Raw genomic sequence first — 26,943 nt, 5'->3', positions numbered from 1 at the left:
ACCATGAAAAACCTACATTTCAGACGTTACTGTACATGCCACGTTGCCTGCAGCTGGACATACTGAAGGAATACCGTTACTTTAAATGAAGTGGTGGTTCAACGCCATCTACAGGAGCTTCTAAGAACTGCAACAGACTCAACTTTCACCCAGTATGCAGTTGTGTCGAGGTCTTCTTTTAAATCATCATCTTTCCCAAAGTAAACCAAATAACCTCAGGGTTTTATTTCTTCCTCGGAGAAGCAGCTTTAATTTTAAAAAGAAAGAAGGGATGAAGGGTCTTAGGGCTCTAAATATGTTTAAACTTGCAAACACAATCGTAAGACAATTTTCACCATTGCTTTCTCCATGTTTTATCTTATTCCACTTCCTCACTTGAATTTTTATTTTCCTTTTTTAATCGTCTTGTTTTATCATGAATGTTATGATCTGCTTACTTTGTTTGGCACTTTGTGCTGGATTTCATGCATGAATTGTACAACATAAATAAAGTTTATCATTATTATTATTAATAATAATTATTATATGAAATCAAGATCAAGATTTTGCACAAAAAAATCCCAGAGATGGAATGGTGTAATTAATTGACATTAATGACATTGGACCGGTCAGATATTCCCATATCACTCTCTTAGATGACTGTAGAGAAGAGAATGAAGGTTTCTGCTCCAAATTATACATATCCTGACAAAGAAATCAATAAGCAAAATATCATTTAAGGATAAGTTTGTGATTTTCGATTATCAGATCCAGGAAAAGTCTACCTTTGAGCAAAACTAGGGCTCGTCCGGGATCTCTCGCACCCTAAGCGAGAATCATACCCCTAGACCAACGAGCCACACATTCAAGACTTCAAACCTTCAGTTTTTGAAGTCCTAGAATGCCACGTCGGCCAGATTTCTTTCTCCAAGTAACTGTTTCCAAACGTCCTCAAAAATTCTCCCTGTGAATCAGTGCCACCTAGAGGATGTTTGTGGTACTGCAGCCTCATCAAGCGCAAAATTCATCAGTGTCCACTGACATTTTGTACCGTTTTATAGTTTCTGATTCGATTAAAAGAAAACAAAGGTTCAACAAAAATGATCCTCAGCCTCTTATATGCACACAACATAATATCACATATTACCGTAAATAATATTATAAGTACTCCAATTAAAATTGTTTTGAGCTTCTTCTATTTCACTTGGGTATTTTTTGTTTGGGGACTCTCATTCCCACTTAGATATACAACAGAATTATTGCTGTTATTTGGGATTTCCACATTAAACATAAATTGTGATTACGTACATTTTTAGGGATAATACGCTGAGAAACGATCTGATAAAATAACCAGAAAGGAAAGGGTTACTTTTTGTTTAATTTAAGTGAATTAAATGACTTAAAGCTCAAAGTTAATTTTTAGTTTTAAGCACAAATCAAACCAGTCCTGTTGAGCAACTATGACAGGGATTCAAAAACCGTCATGTGGTTTGGAAAACTGTACATTGTTAACAAACAACATACGGAACCTTTAAATGCCAACAAACCAACAGATTTTGGGCTGTTATATAAGTCATATAATAGAACCATATAAGTTCAGATGTCTGTCCAGTCTGTGCTCCAGTCATGGCTCACAAAATGACATTTTATTGCATTTTCAAATCACAGCATCAAAGAAAAGAGAAAGCCATCTGCTTATAAAAATACAACACACTGGTCTATATACTTCTGGTCTATAACTCTGGAGATATGTTCTCCAAATGCAGTTGAACAACATACATTTCCATATATAACGCCCACATATACATTGACATTATTCCCCGATTTATTGATATATATATATTTTCAGTCACCCATTTCTTTGACATAAACTTAACGATAAGAAAAGGCAACATGCAGGTGATAGCAGCACATTTAAAAACAAACAGATTCAAAGAGAACATTCAGCACAACTTTAGACAAACGGAGACTTTGTAGCTTTGAAACAAAAACTCCCAAAACAAAAAATGGATGAATATTTTAGAGGTAGTGCTCAATCGTTACCACAGACAGAAAGGGTCTCCATCTATTCTGGGTTTTACTGAGCCACAAACAGCAGTGTGCTTCCTTCTGTCCTTCATCTCTTACTTTGGTTCAAGGTGTTGTTACCTTTTTAATTCTCACAAATGACCACAAGAGGTCTTCATTAGTATTTCATCTTAAACACCACATGGTGAACACATGAGCTGTAGAATAAAGAGTCTTCCTCTGTGGGTCTGATATGATGCCAAATAAGCACAAAGAATTCTGCGCAAGAACGTGTCCCTACATCGACAACTACTGCCACAAGTGTTCGTGTACAGGCTGATTCCCCCGAACACAGAACGTAAAGTGCGTTTTCCCTGCTCGTGTGAGTTTCACGTTGACAATATCAATCCCCCCCGCCCTCTCCAAAAATACTGTGTCAGTGGTCTTTATATTGCTGATTCACCTGGAAACAAATTTAACATTTACTACGAATTACAAGGTCCTTTATGTGCTGAGTTACATACACGACCCACAGACGGCTCGCTTTCATATTCCGACCAGGCCACACCTGAGTCTTATATTAAAAGTAACTGATGCATGCTGGGATAGCTCCAAAGGAACACTGTTTGTGGGTGCCTGCTTTATGGTATACATACCATATCAAAAATAAACGTATGGATTACATGTTATCAATAATGTGCAAATTGAAGATGGAGTGAGACTTTTTTTCTTACTTTTGTTTTTTCTTTCATCACAAAATAATTTGAAGAGAACATCAGAAATGACTGGAGACAAAACACACCAGGGACAGGCCGATGCTGCTGGGAGAACGTTTAAAACAGTTCATTCAGGAGATGTCAAAGGTCTTTTAAAAAAGGCTTTTACAAGGTGAAGGAGGGGAGGGAAAGACGTGGGGTCCAGAGAAGGTGTAGGGGGTAAACAGAGATGACTGGACCAGTGACAAAGCTCTGGAGTCTGACAGGCCCGAGGCTGATGGGGACGAGAGGAGTGGACTGTGGGGAGGTGAACTTGTGGGTGGAGTTATAGAACCTTCTGGAGGATGGCGTTGGGCACTTCCAGAGTCTCGTCCTTCACCAGGACGATGTCATAAGAGTCCAGATATTTGTCCAGTCGCTCTTCCACCTGTGGAATGAAGTGGAATAAACTGTCAGGGACAGCTTCACAGTTCAAGTCATGAATGAATCCTTTTGCTTGAATTCTAAGTGTCACCAACCAGGACACGTGCTCATTATGTTCAGTAACAATCTCTAATAATTTATTAAACCTGGACCAGCTACAGTCATGTTAGCAGAATTGTGCTGTTAAAGAAGATCATGTAAAAAATCATCAAGGTGTATGATGGCAAAATGCACAAAAAACGCTGATCACCTGCTGAACACACTAACAGTAAAAACTATCAGTAACTCCCTCCCTGGTCTCATCGTACTGTCTGTGTCTAAGATTGTGAACTCTACTGAAATTCAATGTACAAGGACATCTTCAGCATGTAAGGCGATGGTAGAAGGACTGCACCTTGTCGTTGAGGAAGCCGATCTTGAGGATGTTCTCCACGTTGGGTACGCCGTCGGCCATGCTGAGGTCCCCCAGTGAATCTCCCATCAGGATGATGTTGTGGTATTCCTTCAGCTGTTTGAAGTACTCCGTGTTCCTCAGGGCGCCGTCGTGTTTGTTGTACACGTGGATCAGCTCGCCTTTGAAACCCTTCAGGACGCCCTGTGAGAGGAGGGGCAGATTCAACCAGCACTGTGAGCCATTATGTTTCCTTAGTCATGAGACTGAGCTGTAACACAAGCAGAAGAAGAAGAGAGGCGTCTGTCTCTCCTGAGGGACTCACGTTGTCGTCGAAGTCCATGAAGTTGGAGACGACCTTGACGTTGGGGTGGTAGACTCCGGCCTGGCGGATGATTTCTTCCAGGACGTCACCCAGGCCGGCGGAGAAGATGAAGACAGGCACACTGTGCTGCTGCAGGCGGTCAAAGAACTGCTCATAGCCTTCCCTGAAAGACAGCAGGCACAACGGAGGAAGAGTTCAAAACCGATCCAAGACACGGAGTCCAAAATTCACCCCTCAATTGTGGCTTTCCTAGATACAAGCTTCACATCAGCTAAATACCCATCATGCAACAGTAAACGACTGTATGGTGTTCAGAGTGTCCAGGCGAGCGTGAAGGAACAGGTACCTGAGTGCAGCGTCAGACTCTCTCACCACCTCGGACAGTTTGTCTTTCTCTAACCGCTGCTCCACCAGTAGTGTGTGAGACTTGAAATACCTGCAAACACATACACACGAATACAAAATATATTTACCTCTGCAAAAGAAGTGAATACACTTCTCTGATCTTGAATACAAATAAAATCATGATGTGTGTGCATGTGTCGTACCACTCCACCATGAACGGGTATTTCTCCTCCATGGTGAGATGAGGGTCGATCTCGATGGGATAATATTTATTCTTCAGCTGCAGCAGCTTCTGCCTGCACTCCTCCGTCACCAGCTTACAGTTATCAATGATATCTGCGAGACGAGGAAGGGCACCATAATTATTCATGTTCCAAACAGAAAAATGGTCACAAAATATGTGGTACAACAATAAAAACTGAATACTAGGAAATGTTTAATGTTGTTTGTACTTACTGTGACACGTCGGACAGCGTTTGCCGTTGACTGCGAACTTGCTTAACGTCATGTCGAAGTCTGTGATGATCTGCAACAGAACCGAGAACACTTTGTTTAACTCAACCAGAAATATAAATCAATTAGAGCCTTTAACAGACACCAGAAGGAACCTAAGAGGACGAGGGCCGGACACTCCATGTTCATTGTGTTTCATTTGAGGTTTCCAGTTGGACTATGTGGATAATGGATGTCAATAATTAACAAGAAGTTCTGTTGCTTGTAAAGCAAAGAACCTGCTGTTTATGTTTAAAATCAATTATTCAAAAAGGGTAAGGGTTTTGCCGTTACTATAGGTTTGGGAGCTGCAGGACCACCAGGTGGCACCGAATGCTAACTGATAGGTTGTCATCAGGACTTGATGGTTGTGTTAAAGGAGAACTTCATCCCTGGTTCAGTCAAAGCTGGTGTTCTCTGTAATCGATAGAAGCAATAATATTTGAAAATGGTGCCATAGCTACGGAGAAAGTCGTACATCCAGCTCGTGGTTTCGCCCATTCTACATTCCTACAACACCCAGCGTGCATTGTGCCCCTCCCTCTGAAAGGAACGGCCCAGCAAGAGACGCTGGAGTGAAATGGTATTGTTTTCCAGTCAAGGACATTGATCGCTGCAGGCAATGACTCAGAGCGGTACAGAACCCAAAATACAACAAGTATATACCAGTGGATCTTCTAAAAATCTTCAGGTCTGCAGTCCACATTTCAAACCTGACGCTTTTGAACGAGACATGACATCGGAGGCAGCGTCCTAGACTGACCAAGTGTAGTCTAGCGAGCTACCTGGCTTTCCAGGGCCCATTGGTGAAGCAGACAGCGTCCTCCAAAGGCACAGAGCCAAATTGCATTTTTACCATAATGGCATTAGCTCCGTATAATAGCATGATAGGACTGAGGTTCAAAATTGGTGAACTGGTCCTTTAAAACACCCATTGTTCCATACTTTTTAGTATGTAGTTTATTATTATGTCTCAATACATATATGTCAAATGCAGTATACCATACATTCCAGGCAGTCCCATAACACCCGCTTGCATTTTGCACTATGCAACAAGCCTGATCTCTTGGCTGGTCAGACCTACAATATTCAAATCTCATGCTATGCACTGCAACATATGAATAAGCAAGAGGGTCAAAGTTTAAGGTGCAATGTTTGGCCACTTCGAATGCTCCACCTGTCTGCACGCTGCATGCAAAGTTGGTACTTTGCAAGAGGAGCTGAAGTGTGTACTGCACTATAAAGAAAATGTAAATGCTTTCAAAGGCAGGGGATGCACCTGCAGTTTGGAAGCTCCTCCTTTGATGAGGCCACAGATGATCTGCTCCACCCTCTCAGGGTCCCTCATGTGGACCGTCGTCTTCTCAAACTGAGGCATCTGGAAGGAGAGAGAGAGAGAGAGAGAGAGAGCGAGAGCGAGAGAGAGAGGTTATACACAATACTCCTAAATGCAAAACATCCCTGAATTCAAAACATCTTTAACCTTTTTCAACATGTTCTGTTATATTTTTATATTTATAAATGTTTTATTGCTTTTAATGCTTATTTAATTACTTCAACCCAAGGTTTTAGACCTTTTTGCAGTATTTTTCTTAACCATTTAATTATCTTAATTTATTCATCAGAGTGTCCCCTGATTGGAAATGTTAATGGCTTGTGTTATTGTTTCTTACATCGCTTTGTTTCACTGTTACATCTCGTTGTTCTCTTCCTTTCATGTGCTTATGTAATGGACTCGATGTCATTGTGAGCAAGTATAAATAAAGGTTGGTGATGACAGTTTAAATATCCCTGTAGTGTTGAATTGTCAAACAAGAAGACTGTACAACAAAGCAATCTATTGGATCGGTAAGACTTTTTCACCTCTCTAACAGATGCTTTAACTTCAGGGATTCTTGAAAGGGTTGAAGTTAGACTGAAAGAGGAGGAGGAGGAGGACAACAGCAGTATAGAAGTTTGGTCTGTGTGCTGAGATCTATGGCTATGATTCAAGATTAATTCAAATTAGTCTTTGGCACTGCCTTCAGAGTATCTGAACACACTGTTTCTGTCCTACACACACTCTGGTGGAGGGGGCTACAGGGTCATGAAACAGCTGATGTTTGGAATCTGCTGGTGTTGTATAACAAGCTGAGCAGCCACACAAACAGTCCCAGTAACACCCTGCAGAGAGGAGGGAGACTTCAGCCCTCCATGTAATTTAATCTCATCACGCCAGCTCTGTCTGAGCAGCTTCTCATTACTCGACAACTTGTCTGTGATATTCTGCAGGGACAGATAGAGTCTGGAGGAAGACTGCACCATTATTAGGGAGGATGGTGAGCCTTTTATTCTGTTATTCTCTTTATTTCTGATTCTCACTACCCAGGGCTTGTCAGTTAAGTACTATATGCTCATCACATCATGTCTTTGCATAATATACTGAAGAGTTTAGTTGGCTGGGAACACTTCCTGAGCCTACAAGTTTCCATTCTCAACTTGTGTCTCAAACGTGATAAAACCTGATCAATTTTGACTTCAGAAATCTTGCATTGTCCAGCTTTAACCCTTTCCTTTAGGTTCACTTGAAGGATTACGCTGGACAGACGGGTGTATAAATGAAGGACAGAAGAAGAAGAGGAGGGAAACTGCAGAACATGTGTGTGAATTTCTCCCCTGGACCAGCTGACTGTGGGCAGAGTACAGTGAGCTGCACCTGGATGGTCGAACAGGCCCACCTGAGCTTCTGTCTGACAGCCCCACAGGGACGGAGTGTGTTTGTATTCAGAGGCTTACTCAGCCCGTTAAGTAACAAAAGCTTGAGTTACAACATACCTGTTACTTCCTGGGTAAGGAACGACTATGTAAGCGTGGCTGTGAGATGATTATGTACCAATAGGATGATACTTATCTAACAGGAAATGCTTTTGTTGATTAATCCTATTACAAGATTAAGACAATGCCGGAGCCAAAACTTTCTTGTTTTCACTCCTGATGTTTAACAGAGCACACGCTGAGTTAATTAACTATTAATATGTGAGCAAGCAGTGAAGCTGAATGATATCGTTTTGGTTTGGATTCAATATATTGAATAAATAACTAATTTTAAATCTAATTTTAAGAAGAGACTTTCATAAGGAACACAGACGTATAAAAACACTTGGTTCTGCTTTGTTTACAGTGTCAAGTCAAGTTAAAGCTTATTCATATCGCACATTTAAAACAACCACAGTACAAGTTGGACAAGCTTATATCAAGAACTAGTCTCTATTTATAGATTCTACATAGTAATGTAGAATCTGTAGGCAGGGACGTGGATTTCTGAGAGGGCAGAAGTGTTCTGGTTTCTGTTTGTAGTACGCTTGTAGTCTGAGTAATATTGACCAATCACGTATCAGCAGGCTGCGGCGTATGCGGGGAAAACAGTCCGTGAGGAGAGCAAAAGCAGTAATGACCTCCCGGCTCCCATCAGCGTGATCTGACGCCGATTTAGCTTCACTTTAATCTCTATAAACAGACATCTGCATGCTAACAGCTAACAATCTGCTCCTGATCAAACATTCAACTTGGGATAAATTCCCTTGACGCGGTGTCGCGAAAGACGTTCAGATTTCCCAACTTCCTTGAATGTATCAGAAAGGATCGATCCGACCTCCGTTAAACAAACGAGCATTTTAAAGTCGTTTTCTCCTCCTCTCGACGACAGGCCTGACAAAGCTTCAGCTTTACTTCTTACTAATACATGATGTTATTTGGCAAAGGTAAGACCCGTTAATTAAAGTCAATCACAAGAACCTGTAAACAATGCAGCGCACTGAAAAAGACGTCTCGACCGGAAGTCGTTTATTGCTAACCGCTGGTTAAACTGGACACACCCTGCATGTTCACCTTTGTCCCCAGAGGAGAAAGATCTAAATATACAGATATAAATACATAAAGGTTTAAAACATTGAGAGCATGCCATGAATGTAGCAGATGTACTGAAAAGCAAAATACTGAATAACTAACACACACGGCAACCTCCCCACCGACCACAACATCCACTAGTTATATAATCAGCATCAGGTTTAAACTCATTAATCACCCTGATGCTACAGAAACACGACACCAAGAACACAAACTAAAAATATAACTTAGTTCCTTTATTAGTTCCCACCTACTCTCCAGTAAGCCTCCAACTCACAGACACACAGACACAGCTGTCTGTCTGTGTGCAAAGACCCAAACAACTTCCTCAATCTGCAGAGGAGAGACCGTGCAGGCTTTTTTTAAAAGAAAAAAGAACAAACGTAAAAACTGTCCCAGCCTCGGACGATGAGCTCACAGTTGTTCTAAATGACCTGCAAACACAGCCCGCCTCTACAGGCTCGAAAAACCTGTAATTTAGCACCAAATGTGAGAAGGCAGCAGAGTGTAAGAGGGCGTGTTCCCCGACGCCTGTGAAATTCAAACCGCTCTTCCTTTGAGCAAACAGAAAACATACATTACAGCTGTAATATTGACAAAATACAACTATACCACCAGGACAGTAAGTGTGCTGCATCACATTCCTGTGCCTTTTTTCTTTAAGTGTTTTTGCACAGTTTCAACAGACTTGATCATCTTAGCGAGAGCAGGTTACAACATTATGATCCAGCGGAAATAAGGAGTTTAAGAAAAGCCTAAATTTCAACATGAAAGTATCAAATACTCTTGAGGTCAAAGGTCAAAGCATCCTAATGACAGAAGCAGAAGACATTCAGGGGGATCTTGTTACCGATTACAGCAAGAATTCCAGCACTACATGTTTTTATAATGTCACATGAGCCTAAAATATCCAAAGCCTGGAGTATAAACACACATAAACAAGCATACACAAATACACACACACACTAACTTACCTCGGGTCTGTCGTCTCAGATAACACCAGAGTGAGGAAAAGATTGTGAGGCTGCAGAGGGCTTATATATCTACAGCAGCTGTCGGGGAGGGAGGGGGTGTGGCCTAAATAGATTAAACAACATAACCCCTCCCCTTGTTCACAGAGGCTCAAACACATTCATATATACACACAGGGCTGCTGGGGATGGTCTTTTTGCCACTTGAAACTCCTTTACTGTAGTTTAGGAACTTTTTTGCTGCATTATTGTACAGAGAGCAATGCAGGAGTACCAGCATGGCAGGCTGCAAACTATAGCCCTTTTTACACTGCCAGTTTATTACACCTCTGTTATGTTTCGTCTTCTTTGTAGAGCGCACAGAGGAGGAATGGTGGGGCGAAGTCGTCCCGCCTCTGAGCCGGCATCAGAAGAAGTAACAGAGGCGAAACGGCGTCCGTGTAAACTGCACCTCGTGCACACACTAGGGTGACTTTACGCGGTCGTTACGCATGGTCCAAAGGTAGATGATAAAGGTGGCATGAGGACGGAGCTTCATTACGGAGCTGAGGCGGTGTAAAAAAGGCTCATACAAGAAAAGCCCCTTCAGTGTTCATTCACTAGGTTTTTAAAGGGAGCCGAATTTTCGAAATGGGCCTCCTCCTCTCAGAATTTAAGAAACAGGTAATTAAAACGGGTTAAAATCCTGAATAAAGAAGTATCGCGTTAAAAACCTGCGTATATCAAAGGCTCTTTGGTGGACACAAAACATCAGGAGGGGCTGCAAGCCGAACTAGCGCTAACACTCTTGCTGAGTAAAATCCTTAATTTGGTTAACTACATACAATGACTTGAAAGAGTAAGAAAGTATTGGGCTGGACATGTTTTTTTAACAAGCAAAAATCAGGCGCTTGTGGAAAACTCACGCAGGTAAAACATCGAAACAACGAAAAAAAAAAGGAATTGCAACAGCCTAGTATAATCCAAGTGTCAAATTCTGAGTCAGGTTACGCCCTACAAATTAAGTCAACACACACATCAATCCATACATACACTGGATGGGGCCAGTGGAGGAAAAGTGCCATTTGTAATATATCCTTGTTCCCGTCATGTGACCTCTGACCCCTTGAAAAGAGAAACCTTAACAATCAGTCAAAGAGCGTGGACTCGCTTCAGCACTACAACTGCTGAGCGCACACTTTTTACACATTCCCTCTGCAAACACACACATGCAGTTAATAGCTTGACAGTGTATGGAAGGTCACAAGGGTCAAGGTTCAGTGTGAGTGTCAGGCTTATGACGGTCAGTCAGACCATGACACACACACGGCTAATGGGCATGCCTCACATGCATGCAAACACACAGGACTATAGAGCTAATGTACAGTGTCTAAAGTTGTTCTGATGCATGAACATGTAGAAAAGGGCAAGTCTGAACATGCCCATCATTCCATCTAAAATGACCTATATTCTGTTTGTGCAGGTTCTTATGTTAAAACCTCACAGAGGCCTCGAGGTGGAAAGACGTCAACTCAAAGAACCCTTCTTGTGTCAGTTTGGTAAGAATTCTCCAACAGTGTTTTTGTGGAATCAGATCAGTATAATCATTACTGGTATCGGTAATGATGAGAATAAGTAATGTGTGCAGTGTTATGATTACAACACCAAAAAGGTTCGGGCTGCACCATTAACTGATGAAAGTGCAACTATATCTTTTCAAAGAAGACATCAAACTTTCTTCCCTCGTAATGTATTCATTGACAGTGTGCGGGTCAGGTGACTGAGGTTACTTACAGGCGCAGATTTTAGCAGCTTCAGTTACTCAATGACTTTATGACCAGTAGCTTATGAAGGCCAACTTAGCTAGATATTGCCATGTGACCTTGAGAGAAAAATTAAGTTTTCTTCTTTCAGGAGAGAAAAGTTAAATGTATTGACAAACCAAATAACGCACACTCATTTAGCAGTTTGCTGTAATTATTACTTCTTTCCAAAATTGTCACTGATTTGTAAAAGTTACAGATGCACAAAAATATGTTTTAATATCTGCATTTTGTTTGCTCACTTTACCAACACTTGTTTATTTTTATTACTGTGCAAAACAAAGAGTAACTGATCAACACAATTATTTGTCTTCAATAAAAAGTACTAATTCTCAGCAACAGCAGTATTTCTTTATAAACTCAGCAATATTTTGAATTGGAAATAAAGAAAAGTGTCAGCACTTTGGCTATAAATCAATAAAGGTCAATATGTACTGGTAGTTGTCCAGACTACATACAGTAAGTATATGTTTGCAAATAGGCTGCAACAAAGACAACTTAAACTAATAGATAAAAATCTAAATCTAAAAGTCTAAATCCACTCAACTTAAAGTGAGAGCCCTAACAGCCGATTACATCAGACCCTTTAACTGTCGCTGCTGTGATTAATCAGGACAAGTTAAAAAACTGTGAGACAAACCCAGCTAATGAGGTGCACCGTCAGCCTCAGTAAATCAGCACAGAAATTAGTGCTCCAACGTTATGCAACACTGACACTGTGTCCCTGGCTCAATTTTTGCTGAACAAGGCTCGGTCCCCTGCTGTCCGCCGAACTGTCGGCGCTGGAGACTGGAACATGAGTCAACCCCGTCTTCTCCTCCGCTCTGCTGACCTCCGCCGCCTCACATACCACCACGTCCAAAAACTAGGTCGACGCTCTCTGATTACACCTCACCACAATAACAGTACATGTCCCTGCTGTTAAACCGACTCCCGGAGACAAACCTCCACCAATCACTTCACAGATTAACAAAAGCACAGCAGGGAGGGTTTTCGTTTAGCTGCATCCTCACAGTATCTTTTTGTTCCACCACAGTGCTGTGCAATCCTTTTTGCACTGGCTTTGGCCCCATTTGCACATGAAGTTTGGCTTTGATATAAAATTTAAAATTAAAATTTATACTGGTGAATTGGCTAATTGTGATGTCATTTCTTGGAGTATTGTCATTGGTTTCTGTGCCTACAAGGGGTACAATGTACAAGCGAAGAGGCTATGTTAGCTTATAAACCATTATTATCGATTAAAGTAATGAAATTGTGTCATAAATACAAACATATAAAGAAATCTGATGGGTTGTTTCTTTCCTTGCACTTAATGACGTCATAATTGAGCGTACAACTTAATGAAGTAAAAGACGGAAGCCTTCAGCGACGGCTCAATATGTTAAAGGTTTCATTCTGATGAAATGAAACACGATTATGCAAAAGTGTCTACCACTTTGCGTGTTGTTGCAACACACTCATACTTGAAATGACTGTCATCAAGCGTCTAAACTTTTCTACGAGCTGTCAAATTATTGCTTCAACCTTCTACCAGCATTATTTTGAAACCCCCCCAGCATTCCTCTGAAATCCCACCCGACCTACACGAGTCTGAGCAAAGATTGGGCAGAGGTCAGGGCCCGTATTCATAAAGCTTCCTAGTACAAAGAGTTGCTCCTCGTGAAGAAATTCTAAGAAAATTCTTAGAATCGTGACGTTTTCTAAGAATTTCCCCTTAAAGTTAAGACTAGATCCTGGTAAAGATAAAAGTTATTCAGAAAGCATCTCAGCCCTTAAGAGAGCTCCTACAGCGAGACACTGTTAGGAGTAGTGAGGAGGACTTTTAAGAGGCTTAAGAGTTTCTTAAGCAGAGAATAAAATAGCGGAAAGACGATACCCTACAGAGTGGATCGTGCAGGGATCATGTTTGTGGTAGATCTCATTAGAGATGCGACGCAACAACGAGATATTGCCAGAAATGAAAGTGATCACAACATTAAAATATTTGGCATCTGATTATACTGTTACTATTATATAATTATACTGATACTTCTGCAATATCAACACAAGTTAATCATAGTGATGAGAGGACCTCTTTGAGTCTGCTTCGTTCCACAGGCTCTCTTTGCTTCTTCAGTCTATCACAAACAACTTAACTGGTTCCTTTGCGTGCTAATGAGTTAGCCACGAGCACAGACTGTGTGGTTCTGATCATTTCAAATCCTTGCTGCTCAAGAGCACCTCCCTTTAATCCAAATATCATCATGTGGCTCAGAATGTCAAACTCAAGGCTTCAAAAAGGCAGTGGACAAACAAATAGGTGATGTCACAGTGGCTACGTCCATTATTTTAACAGTCTGTGGTCTTAACAGATAAAAAGACTTCACTTTGAAAGACATCATGATAAGAATTGGACTGTACATGGTTTTAACAATTAGCTGGTTTCCGAACACAAAAACCTGCACAACACTGATGCTAACACGAGCACTAACAGCTGGTCTGTTGGTGGGACACAGGTACGATGCTGAATTGACTGTTTGTAATGTTAGCTCCAGATTAAACGCGGTGTGATGTTATTACTCATGTATGACATAATGCTTTTATTTGCATCGAGGGCCTTCATCAGTTTCCTGTAGTTTAAACCACACTGGGAACTGCTGTGGTTCACATGGTGAACGCCATCTGTTGCTCCTGATAAAGCACCAAGGCCGCTTGAAAAAACCTTAAACAACCCCAATTCCAAAAATGTGGGATGCTGCGTTAGAAGATAAGAACATTTCCACGACTCAAACTAATGAGGAGTGCACATGTTCATCATAACCGGACAACTTCACCTTCCATTTCATTTTTCTCTCCATTCCTTTAAAAACATAGACTTTGATAGATTCTGTCTTGTTGATAAGTAACATAAGAAATGCCCACCCTTCTTAATGACTGGATTGATTGACTGACTCCTGCGAGATCCTGTAGCATAAAACAACTCAGTGTTGTCATTCTAGATACTTTGCTGCAAGAGAGTTCAGTAAAATGGACTTTTCCCTTTGCACAGGAGATCTGCAGACTATAGCTAATATTGATGTGAGAACTTTGTTGAGATACACAGGCCAACAATACGAAGGAATTGCTTAATCTCAATCTTAGTTCTTCAAATTATCAGGAAAAGAAAACATCTTCATCTTTCTACTATTTTACTCATTTCTGCACAGAGATCAGAAGTATACACAAACACAAACAACTGCTAAAGGCTTGTTTCCTCCACTTTGCTTACGATCCCCTCTAATGTTCCTGGTAGTTAAAAAACCCAGGCTGATTGTACGGTTGCGTTCACTACTTGATCTAAACATTTCGAGATATGAACCCATTATGTGCACACGTTATGTGGGCATCCTATGATAAGACAATGTTGGAATAAAGAACTGTCGAGCCTCTGTGAATCACTCCATGTCATTTTCTTTATCTGTAAAGCTCTCTCTGCTATTTGCTTCTGTTGTATCATCAGCTACAAAATAATCTGCTTCTTCCCTGCAAAGATTAGAGTTCATCATTCAGGTTCATCACCCTGGTTTCAAATAGTGCATCACCATTCAGGACAGTGTTTCAGATCGTTCTTACTGCTGCTGTCTCTTTCACAAATATCAAATGAGTGCTGTTTACAGGCTTGCAGTTTAAGGGCGGCTCTTTTCTGCCCTCCAGAGGTAAAGGGGTGAAACACAACCCTCGCAGGCTTCCTCTAAATTATACCCAGGAACAGATCTTTTTCACAGCAGACACCCAGTGACAGCGACACTATTTGGAACTCAGTCTGTAATAGAGGCCTGACTATAACTCCACATCAACAGCCTCCACACCATCTACTTGTTTAGCACTCTAATGTTTTTATTTATTTGCAAGGTAAAAAAAATAACAGTTATTTGCTCGGTTCCATTTTTAGACGGGTATCTTGCAGCACTTAATAGTGGATTAACCCCACATTGTCTGAACCTCCACTTAATGTGAGAATAAATTAAATAATTTTATTGAAAAAATAGCTTTTAAAACGAGTAGTGGTGTGACAATATTATAGATAGGCAAGATACAGTATGATGTAACTGTCATCTAGCAACATGTTGTCTTACATGTATGTAATATATTAATCAAATCTGCTATGAATACTTTTTTTAGAGCCGGATCCATTACCAAAATTAAATGCTGTCTTTATCTTCTATGGTCAGGTTTCACGTTTCCACTACGGCTGCATTCATACTGCAGCTAAAATTGTCCAAATTCGATTGCAAAAAGTTGCATGACGTCACATTCTTTAATTCGGGGACTGGGCTACTTGAATGTACTTGAATGAATGTACTAAATCAGAATCCAAATTATGCAACCTGCATGCGACTTGTATTTGAACACGCTAATCAGAATTGGTCCATGTTGCTTTGGTATTCTGCACATTTCCAGGAGCGATTCTAAAGAAGAAGATTTCAGCTCGACCACGGAGGACAATGACACGCAGCAGTGGAGAGACAGTGGAGTGATATGGCAGATTTAATTGCTATTTGGGGAGATGCCTCTATCCATTCAAAGCTAGATGGCTCACACCGCAGCCGAAATGTGTTCGGAAAAATATTCTTCTCTTGTCCGTTTTGCCCGTCTCTGACGGAGATGTTTCTTACTTGCACAAAAGTCGATGCACATCCAAAGTCCCAACGCCCGACAGCATCCATGTTTCACAGAAAACGAATGTCAGCCGATGTGACGTCTTTTGTTATTGTTGTTTGCGCATGCGTGTTTTTTAAAATACGTTTCTTTCACACTGACATCGTACCTGGGTCACATTCTAAAATAGATATGAACAGTGACCCCAAAAAGCAGCCTAAGTTTTATGCAATTGGGACGAGTAGTTTTTCCCTGATCCTGCTGATAAACAAAAACAGCGCAGAGAAAATAACCTCCATGACGGAGAAAGATGAGATGTGCCAGAATCTGACCATAAATCCACAGTAATATAGAACAGGACTCTCAGTGACAGTGGTGGAAAGCATGACGTGTAAAAAGGGATCATCTATGGACAGTAACAAGTTGGCTGCTTTGAAGTGAGTGTCTTTTAAATGGCTAATACAATTAATCTGCAGTGTCACCTTGTGTCAGACAGACAGTGAGGCCCTGCTGTGACTTACAAACATGTCTGACATGATGAACATCACGCTTGGTTCTGTACGCACGGTCTGATTATCGTAGTTACAGAACACAGCAGATGAACAGTTGTGTTTAACAGTTTGCAAATGGTTTAGATCAGACTGAACTTAAACGAGCAGCAACAAGCAGAATCTGTTCTCACGCTGTGAATCGCTCCAGATTATCTCATTAGATTAGATGTTCACTCATAAATCATTTCTTAACCATTTTATAGCCAAAAAATAGCATTAACTCAGTTTGACAACAAAACATCAACATCAAGATAAACTTTATTGTCCCACAGGTGGGACATTTGTCTTGGGCTAATCACCCATGCTGCAGCCATAAACAAAGAAATCAACAACAACAACAACAACAACAACAACACAACAGCCTACCCATGATATAATAAAACAGGCATCAAAATGACCCTGATGTAAATAAGAAATATCAGTGCCAAATAGCAACTCTGAAGATTAATACAAAAATATGCAACATAAAGTGCAATATGAATAGTGCAAACACGCAAATCACCATCCCTCTGTCACCATCCCTCTGGCCTTTTCTGGCTTTTATCTGCCACTATTTAAAAGCTTAGTCGATGCAGGGATAAAATCATTTCTGAATCTGTTTAATCTGCAGCGGGGAACTCGAAATCTTCTACCGGAGTGTAGCAGCTCATACTCGCTGTGCAGAACGTGAGACGTGTCACAGATGATCTTACTGGCTTTTCGCATTGTAATCTCCATGCGGTATGAATGAATCGGGTAAGTTTACTTTTTAACTGCACAGAGAGGTTACCAAACCAAGCTGTGATACTCAAACAGAGCAGCTTTCTAAATTGTAAAATGTTATTGATAATGAATATTTGTCGAACTAGATCTGACATAGATGCATTCAGAGGAAAGGGGGACAAAGGGCCACAAAATATAAACATTTACAATTCACAATTTTAGCGTCTGCTTTTTTAAAACCATTATATTTTTATAAACATCAAAATCAAAACCATGAACATATTTTCTGTCTTTCTTCACCAGCAATTATTTTACTTTGCTGCTTTTCCATATCATGAATAATCAATTAAGGCTTATAACAAACTCTGACCTCCTAACTTGATATTTTCATAGTATCATTTTGAAAGTGTGATTAAACCATCATGTAACAAGCAGCAGTAACCATTGAACAGTCCTTCTGGTAGCTGTAAACCAGCTTTAAACAACAAATACGTCTGAAATGACACAGATGGGTTTTTAAGTGAGCTACGAGGGTCATAAAAGTCGCTTTAGTGGAGGAATGTCTGACAGGGGACAGAAAATGAAAGCCTGACCGAGCGCCTGTGGAGTGGTTTTAGCCTCCTGGGGTTCAGAGCGGATGTTTGTGCTTCTGCAGCTCCATCAAAGGCGGATGGTCACAAGTTTCCATGCTGAAGGTCGAGACAGGAAACGAGCAAACTTCTTTAGTCCAGAAGTGTAGAACCCATCATCTAGTTTCACTCTTTGACCAGACGACCGGATTTGCTGAAGAGCCGAGCAAAGGGCGGCTGGCTGCCATGCAGCTTGGATGCTGTTTCATTTAAGCCTATTTCATTCCAGACACTTGGACGACATCTGTGGCACTCTGCAGCTAGAAAGACTTAATCCGGGAAGTTAGGCTTAATTTTCAACTTAAGACATCAGAATTAAATGCCAATAAACAAAATAAGCTCAATAAAATTGCATCTAAATTTACTTGGGAACCTCTGAATAGAAATCAGCCCCCTTTGACTTCTAAGCTCTGTTAATGAAACCAAATCACATTAGCAGGCAGAGAACAAGACACACAAGCTCCTCTTGATCTTCTCCTGCTCACTCTGTTGCAGATACATTGATGTCAGCTGATGGACTGAATGAGTCGCTCACAGTGGAACACATGTCGAGGCCAACACTATCACAAAACAACATCCAGACGCTTTACGAAGCACACAGTTTCATGTGCACTTTGTTCATCTCGTTCATGAGGTTTCTCTCCTCTTCAAAACAAACAGACCCGATCATTGAGACCGGTAAAACACTGAATAAAGCACTTCACATTAAAAATCCAGCTCAGCTTGTTTCTCTGATACAGGTCCGATGACTAAAATCCTTCATTTTGTTGGAACATGAAGTTAAAAGCAACCATGATCTAAGAGGTCCAGGTGAAGAGACTTCAAACAGTAAGAAAGTAGCCCGCTGAAAATGTTACGATGTCCGGTTAGCAAGCTAAAGACTTCAGACTGACGGGGTGTTGTCGTGTTTATTTCCGCTGTGTGATAGGCCGATATCTGTCCATAGCCAGTAAAAATGATTCAAGGTTTATCATCGTTATCATCAGAAATTTGTGTTACGATACCGATCATTTTAGTGCCACACACAGGTGACAGTAGCATCTAACCTTTAACGAGGGCCTGAAGTGCTAAGAAAGGAATTAAGTTGAATTTACCAGAACAGAGGAGCTTCTTTAAGACTTCAGTAACCAAGAACGACATGCTGTCCATCATACAGCAACAGATTGTGTTTACACAAACCAGGCATGCTGCTATAAAATCCCACATCACACTGACAGGGACCTGCCTGTAGCTGCCACCTTGAAATCTGATCGACTGTTTGTACAGTAGATAATGAAAGGTGAAAAGTGGCAGCTGAACTTGAGGGAGTTCATTAGGGGTCAAAAACCTTGAAGGCGTGTTTGGGTGACTGGGTGGGTACACAGCTCATACAAATGGCTGTAAAGGTGGAGCAAAATAACTCAGACATGAATCATATAGATTCAAGAGATACAGCATGTAGCAACGCCTTTGACTGCAAAATCCAAAGTCTAAACATCTTCTCTAGGGAGCGGTAAATACATCAATATTATGATACAATAAATCTATGAACCGCTTTGTCTTTAGAACAAAATGTATCCTCACTTTAGATATATGAAGGATGTTTTTATGTTACATAGAAGTAATCGCGATAATTTCCTTTATAGAGACTTTATTAACTGTATCATCATTTTAAATACAGAGAATTTTTAATATTTACATTCCTGAGTACAAACAGAAATGCCATTTGTAAAGCATTTTGTTCTTGTATCACACACATCTTCACATCAGGCCCTTTCCTCCAAATTCTCCTATTTGTCTACAGTTTGCGTGAAATGTTCATGTTTGCATGGCAGCGTGATTCCTGTCAGACTGGTTACAAAGCTGGACTGAGTGTGTTGTTTGTGCTGCTGCAGCTTGAATAACCTGCACGTTGCCTGTTCAGCAATAGCTGCTGAAGCACAAAGCTGTGTGCAGGACAGTGACAGGGCAGTAAAGAGCATCACTGACTCAGAGGGTCAGCTGTCACAGGGTTCTGCTCTCAAACTGAGAAGCTGCTGCTCTTTCTGTTGTTAAAAAGCTAGCTAGTGACCTCTAAAAACAGCTGCTGTTTTAGGGAACAGCGGCGCCTGCGCGGAACACAGTGCAGGTTCACTACTGTAAAGATACCATAAAGACAATGTCATATTTCCGGGGATGATTTTCAGATTAAAGGCGCATATGTGTTGCTGTGTCTTGTGGGTTACTAATAACGCAATGTGTTTATTTTGAGATTTTGTGATCAATTTAAATTCTCTACCAACCAAAGTACGAATGTTCCAAGACATGTGTGTGCCTACAGTTAGTCTGGTCTTTTATGTTACTTATTATATGAAGCAGGTATATAGAATATATGCAGCATTTTGTTTCTTTTTATGTGAAGCACTATAAACTGCTTTTTCAAGAGACTGTACAACAGACACAATTTGAATTGAATCATAAGAATAAGTGCTAACTGTAACGACAAAATGATTATCTTCTACTCAGTAATACACCGACACTTAACACTAGAAGGGGATCGTAATTGTTAAGATACCCTCAAAAAAGTATTAAGAACACCTATTAGTTCTCAACGGTCAAAGAGTGCGCGGTTTTATTTTGAAGGACATATCCCACACTTCCTGTTTCTTATCTTATCCGCCTCTAACAGTCTTGACGCGCATGGGCTGTCTAGTCTTTACTCACCATCTCTATGATCCTTGTTTTCTTGCCCGCTCGCTTCTTCTTCGCGACGATGTACTGGGCAAGAACCACGCCGCCGAACAGGGCACAGACGCTGGCACTGGCCGCGGCTCCGACCTTCACAACGGCCGTCCTGTCCATGACGGTCCACTGTTCCTCCCAACAACTGCCGCCCGGAGAGTCCCGTCCTGTCCTGCCTTCTGTCAAACAAGCGCCTTCCTACTGGTGCAATCCCACGGCCAAAGATTCTCTATGCTGAACAGGACCAGTCACTCTGTAAAAATTACATATTTGGCGGCCAACGTCAAAACGAAAGTTTAAACTAAACGGTACGAATATAGTCTTTTAGCACTTTTGTCGTAAAACCAACAGAAAATACATACATGTTATGCGAACTTCATTTTAGCTGTTAAGCTAATATTACTAGTACCTCCGCCCTTGTTACTTAGCAACAGTACATGTGCTAGCAAACTTGTCAGGTGGGCTAATGTTTAAGTCTTTCTGAACATGTAATAAAAGTAAACTTACCATGTTACTTATGACAGATGAGCTCTTTTGTGTATTTCAGGTTTAAAAAATTAAAAGATGAGCTACCTTTTTCTGTTCTTCAGAAGCCACACTTGCCCCGTCCTCTCACCCCCTTCATCACTGTAAAAACTTACCGTCTCCGCCGGAGACTCTCCGGTAAATTTCAAAATAAAACACTTCCGTTTTTACAGGAAATACCAAAACACAAGTAATTAAAACGATACAACTTTTAAAATACACAAGTCCATCATAATATTTGTTGTCGTTTGAATTGTATTTTCTTGTATACTCGTAAACCTAAGTAATTGTACAGTTATAAAGCTTTTATTGGGCATGTAGCTTGCAGTTTCATGAGGTGTATTCTGTAACATTTTGCATATAGATAAACATTTGGATGGCCTATTCAAAGCATTTGGGATGGTGATGGTGGCGGATGGTGTAAATGACTAATATCAACTTGAAATGTGGCTTTATTGTCAAAATGGGTCTATCCTGTGTAAACTCAACTAAGCTCCATTCCCTCTGCTACAGGGACTACTGTATATTTTTACCAATATCAATATCAATACCAATACCAAGACAACATTAAACCTGAGATTGTTCAATAATAACCAAATACAAACAAGCCTGACTTATTTATCGTAATAAATGAGTAAAGTCATGCATCATCTGCTGCTGACCGTCAAGTGTGCCAGTTCTGTTCTACGGAGTGAAGCATCTTTTAATAAACAATCTTTGTCAACAGTCTCATTTTGCCTGTGACAACATTGGTTGGTTTACCTTTTAGATGGTGAATATGAGAAATTCCTCAAAGGTTTATCCCAAAATTACAAAAATATGTATGCAAACGTTTAATGCAAATTATAATAAATATGTTGGAATATTTGCCAGTCACTGAAAAGTACTGACCTTGTGTCTCCATCACATACAAATAGATTAAATACTTCCAAATCATGTCCAGCTATCTAAATTACAGACAGTAAATCGAAGGTGTTGGTGTCTGTGCTTTGTTATCCAAACTGTGGGCTTTCTCTGAAAATATTATTTTTAAACCCACACCATTTACAGCTCAATCAAGACTTTATCATCCATCCACAAAGGGGCTTTTAAAATACACAAAGCAAATATAAAATGCAGAGAAAACATCTATGATCACTGTTTAGAAACTGTTTCCTAAGTTCTATGGTCAGGGGAGGATTTCCCAACCTTCTTTAAGCATTCTGTTCCTTATTCTTTTTACCGGATCATCAGACTAAACTACTACTACCACTTTTTTAGTTGTACTTAATTTATGAATGGCTGAAGAATTTGAAGAACAGTATGCAGCACTTCAAAGGTCTGGAACCAGGCTATTCCTTGAAAATGTTAAGAAAGTGTTGTAATAGCATTTCACTTGTTTCCAGATTGAGGTTGCAGTATGTGTTTCCTGAACATACAGAGAGGATTGTCTATTTGAACAGATTCTAGAGAATAGACTTATAATTAAAAAAGGAAACATCGTCCCTTTTGGTTAAGTTTAAAGTTTAAAAGATCGAGTCAGGACTTGAAAACACCTGCAATGACAGGTATTGTTTGCGGTGTGTCTCGTGTGTTGTAAAATTCTCATTTGAATACTTAAACAAAAGAAGTTCTGCTGAACCTTTATTTAATCAGATTCAAGTAATTCAAGTATACGCCTGATTTGACTGTGCACTGGGCAGTTAGCACATAATAAATGTCCTTATCTTTTGTCACAGCCCCCTTAAAGTACATTTGTCTTTTCAGTTGTTAATTAAATGACCCCTTTATCAAAACTGAATGTAAACTTTGGATAATGACAATTCATAGCTTCCTATGGACGAGCCATAAGATGCAAATGCATCCTTTAGAGCTGGTAGGAAGTTAGTCTGCCTGTGAGCCAACGTTGGGGCATTAAACAAAATTAGCTCTTGTTGATGAATGTTGCTAATTTATTGTAATTTCTGCTTGTCTGTTGTTTTTTCTTTGTGTGAAACATTTCTTTCTTCACAACATTTTGCTGTCTTGGACAGGACTCCCTTGCAAAAGGGAATATTCCAGGTAAAATAAATGTTAAATAAATAGTAAAATAAAACTTAGGTTATAGTAAAAGTTAAGGTTTAAATCAAATCAAATCAACTTTATTTTTATAGCACTTTACACACACCATTGATCCAAAGTGCTTTACAGCATACACACAGAGGAAAACAGCAAAGATAGAAACAAACGCAGAATAAAGGAGTAAAAATTGAAAATGTAATAAAATAAGATTTATAATAACAATAGTAACGGTAATAGACAATATTGAGATGAAAATAATAGTAATACTGATAGTAGTAGTAGCACTCCTACCACCAATAATAATAATAACAACAATAATACTTGATGACAATAGTGACAAATAAAAGTAAAGACTTCAGTAGAAGAACCTGAACTAGTTCAGTTAGGCACAGTTAAAACCCTAATGAGTACAAGTGTGATTAAAGTTGACTCTTGAAGATCTAGTACTGAAGAAATGGAAGGTGGAGGCCAAATTCCGGTTTAGCATCGCAGGCGCAGCCATCCCAACCATCACAGAGAAGCCAGTCAAGAGCTTGGGTAAGATTTTTGACAGCTCTACGAGGGACACAACTTTGATCCAGGCAACCTGCACTGAGTTGGATGGCTAGCTGAAAGCTGCGGACAAGTCCGCCTCGATCCCACAGGATCCGTGTCCGGCGAGTTCCGTCTGCGCCGAGGTTCTGGTGCATCAGATGGCGCACGTCCTAGCCAATAGGAAGGTTGTCTGGTCCGCAGTGCAGGGGAGCGCTGGCCCGAGCAGCTGGATTCGCAAGATCACAAGATTGCGGGAGAACTACTTTGAGAAATGCGAAATCACATGATAATATCAATGTTAAAGCAGGGCAACACAAACAACAGTTCAGTTTGCACCTGATGGCTGATCATTCCATAATGTTTTGTGCTTCTACCATGTGTGAGTACACTACTTAATTAAAAGTTTCCCTTTTCCAAGATTTCAGTGTGTTGATGTTATTAAAACGAGAGTCTGTACATGTACGTGTTTTATTTTGACACAACCACATGCTCTATGCTGTTTTGGTATCTGACTTCCTGTTTGGAACGATCTGTTCTATGCTTAGAAGGCCTCCATCACAAATAGACTTGGTGGATATCCTTAGCGGAGCAGAGCGGAGAGACGCTTCTAGGACGCGCCGGAGATGGACAGCACTTCTGTCATCAGCATGGCATTCTTCCCAGAATCCTGTGGCCCTTCCTCATTTATGCTGTCCGAATCTCAACATCTTAGAGAGCACGCTCAGTAACCACCTCAGGAGATGGCTGGAGCTGCCAAATAGCCTGAGCAGGCTGCACGGAAACAACCAACTGCAACTGCCCTTCAAATCCTTGGAAGAGGAGTTCAAGTTAACAAGAGCCAGAGAAGTGGTGCAGTACAGGGACTCAAGTGATCCGAAGATGGCCATAGGAGGGATCCAAGTGAGGACTAGCAGGAAGTGGTAGGCAGAGCAAGCTGTCCCAGGAGGCTGAAGGGATCTGGTCACCCAAGGCCAAGATGGGCTAGAAACCTTCCCTAGGGCTTCCACCAGCATGTCCTCAAGCTTCTCCTTCAGCAGCCTGGGCTGGATGCTGTTAAAGGTAACTGAGAAGTCGAAGAACATGATACGCACTAAGCTGCTGGATCTGTCCAAGGAAGAGTAAGCTCTTTGATATATATTAGATATAGATATATTATTGCATCATTCACACCTACACAAGGCTGGTACGCAAACTGCACGGGGTGCGCATACTGCTGGTCTGAGGTGTGACGACCAGCCTCTCCATGATCTCCATGTTCGTGCTATGGGTCTGTAGTTCTGGGAGCAGAAATGATGTCTCCATAGCACAGGAACTCTCTGTAGGGGATAAGCACATGCCTTTAGCACCTTTCCCTTGCAGCCTTCCCTGGTGGAGTCTCCCCAGTTCTCTTATCACTTGGTCAGCTGTAATGTAACGAGATAAATTAGAGAAGATCTCGAGAAAACAACCCAATAAAATGTATGGATGCATGTTTATCAAGTTCGAGCCAGTCAGAAGGAAAAGGCCACCCCATCCACCCTGTTCATGCCGAGTTTAGACTTCTGCCAACAAGGAGGAGGTTCACTTTCACTCGGAGGGCCAAATCCAACAGATATCTTCGGTCATTTGTTCCATCAGCAGTTGGGTTTTTAAACAAGCTGTGCCATTGCACATATACTAAGGACTGTTGGCTATGTGTCTATCATGATGACATCAATGGGAGTTATGTATTATATGTATGTATTTATGTCTCCTGTCCTTGTATTTATGTCTTTAATGATTTAAACCAAATTGCCCCTTGGTGACAATAAAGATTTTCCAATCCAATGTCCGTTTAGGGCTTCCTTACATTTAAGCATGGGCTTACAACACCTAGGTGACCTCATTTAAGGCACCCACACCAGAGACTACGGTGACCAGTGGAAGACTGTGCGATAAGTTGTGTGACAGTTAAACACGGTATTGTTCATACAACAATGTATGCTTAGGCAAATGCAGGAGCTGTAATTGTAAATGAGTCTGGGGCCGGCACGCATGGGCAGGATAACGACATGATATTATCAGGTGTGTTGTTGTGTAGTCTAAGTGTAGTGTAGTGTGTAAGTGTATATAAGGAGAGGGTTTCTGCTGCTCCAACAGGCTTCCTCCGTCTCACTGTAGTAGGTAAGACCTCTGTAATGACTTCCTCGTCAAGGAGTTCTACAACTTCTTTTCTAATTCTATATTACTGCCACGGTCGTTCTAGTGCTACGGACGTTGTTGGTTTTGTACAAGAATGACCTCAAATAAACGTATTGTTCACTGTGCATTCAATGTTAATGTTAATTATAGCATGTAATGATTTCAGGTGCCAAGAAGCTCAATTATACTGCTAACCTCATCTAACCTGCACATCAGTGGTAAGTAGATATTTTAAATGTCAGGTTTGTGTTTTCTGTCACATCTTGTTCTACTTTTCTGTAACCTCAAACAGTCACAGTCTCATCGATTGAATTCTGAAATGTCAAAACAATATTCAACAGTCAATATTGTCATATTGTCACACATTGTAACTCTTACGTAGAATATTTACAACCTTTGATTTAATAAAATCTTGATACTTGTTCACCACAGTCCTTCACTGCTGGGAAAATGAGGTCTGTGGTCCTTGTGGCTGTGTTAGTTCTGCTGGTGATCACAGGAGACATTACTGGAGTAAGTTATTTCAACTTTTGCGTCACTTTTATTATTGTATTAATACCACCCCTTTATATTTATCCTTATTATTGTACAAATATGATCTTTTTGTCTGTTTTACTTGGTTGTTTAGGAAAGTAACACTTTTATTTTTATTACCATTTCTTCCATCCACAGTTCGATTTTGGAGATATAATCCATTTCCCACCAAGAGCACTCAAGGAGTGTCCAACCTTTAAATACAGACATGTGGCTATTTATGTGGGGGACGCCCACATTGAAGGCAAAAACGAGGGGGAGGACATATTCGAACGCTTGAGTACGTGTTCCTGCAAAATAAAAAAGGCAGTATGCCACTTTACAAATTCTTCAGTCTTCAACTGAGAGGAACAATAAAACAAACTTCAGATCCTAGACCATCACTAACCTTTTACCTTATGAAAGCACTCATCAGCTACCTTCACAACATGGAAAAATGAGATATAAATCCAGTAACATGCACTATAACATCTCAAAGCTCAGCGAGAAACACTGCTGGTGGATTTGCAGCAGCTTGGCACGTACACGTTGTTTTTTGCTTAGAGACTTTAGTTATTTGAAGGAAGAAGCAGGGTAGAAGCTTCCCAAGAATCACAGAAATTTTAGAGATCT

General features: G+C 40.6%; 1 protein-coding gene across 2 annotated transcripts; it reads right to left on the bottom strand.

Annotated features, from left to right (window-relative positions):
- Nucleotides 1–1,570: 1,570 nt before the first annotated feature.
- On the bottom strand, nucleotides 1,571–21,144 carry nt5c3a (5'-nucleotidase, cytosolic IIIA). Of its 2 annotated transcripts, XM_069656918.1 has the most exons (9): nucleotides 21,112–21,144; nucleotides 20,521–20,791; nucleotides 5,958–6,056; nucleotides 4,643–4,712; nucleotides 4,390–4,522; nucleotides 4,188–4,277; nucleotides 3,842–4,004; nucleotides 3,520–3,720; nucleotides 1,571–3,129 (listed from the first exon to the last, which is right to left on the bottom strand). In XM_069656918.1, the coding sequence occupies exons 2-9, from the start codon at nucleotides 20,656–20,658 to the stop codon at nucleotides 3,028–3,030; spliced, it is 996 nt and encodes a 331-aa protein (XP_069513019.1). In that variant the 5' UTR covers nucleotides 20,659–20,791; nucleotides 21,112–21,144; the 3' UTR covers nucleotides 1,571–3,027. The 2 variants fall into 2 exon arrangements, with proteins under 2 accessions (XP_069513019.1, XP_069513020.1); XM_069656919.1 differs by lacking the exons at nucleotides 20,521–20,791; nucleotides 21,112–21,144 and adding an exon at nucleotides 9,538–9,551.
- Between the last annotated feature and the right edge of the window lie 5,799 nt (nucleotides 21,145–26,943).

The sequence above is a fragment of the Semicossyphus pulcher genome, unplaced genomic scaffold (assembly GCF_022749685.1).
Source record: "Semicossyphus pulcher isolate SPU_LCO1_2020_fin unplaced genomic scaffold, fSemPul1.0.p SCAF_9, whole genome shotgun sequence".
NCBI lineage: Eukaryota > Metazoa > Chordata > Actinopteri > Labriformes > Labridae > Semicossyphus > Semicossyphus pulcher.
This window is presented reverse-complemented; position numbering and strand designations above follow the sequence as displayed.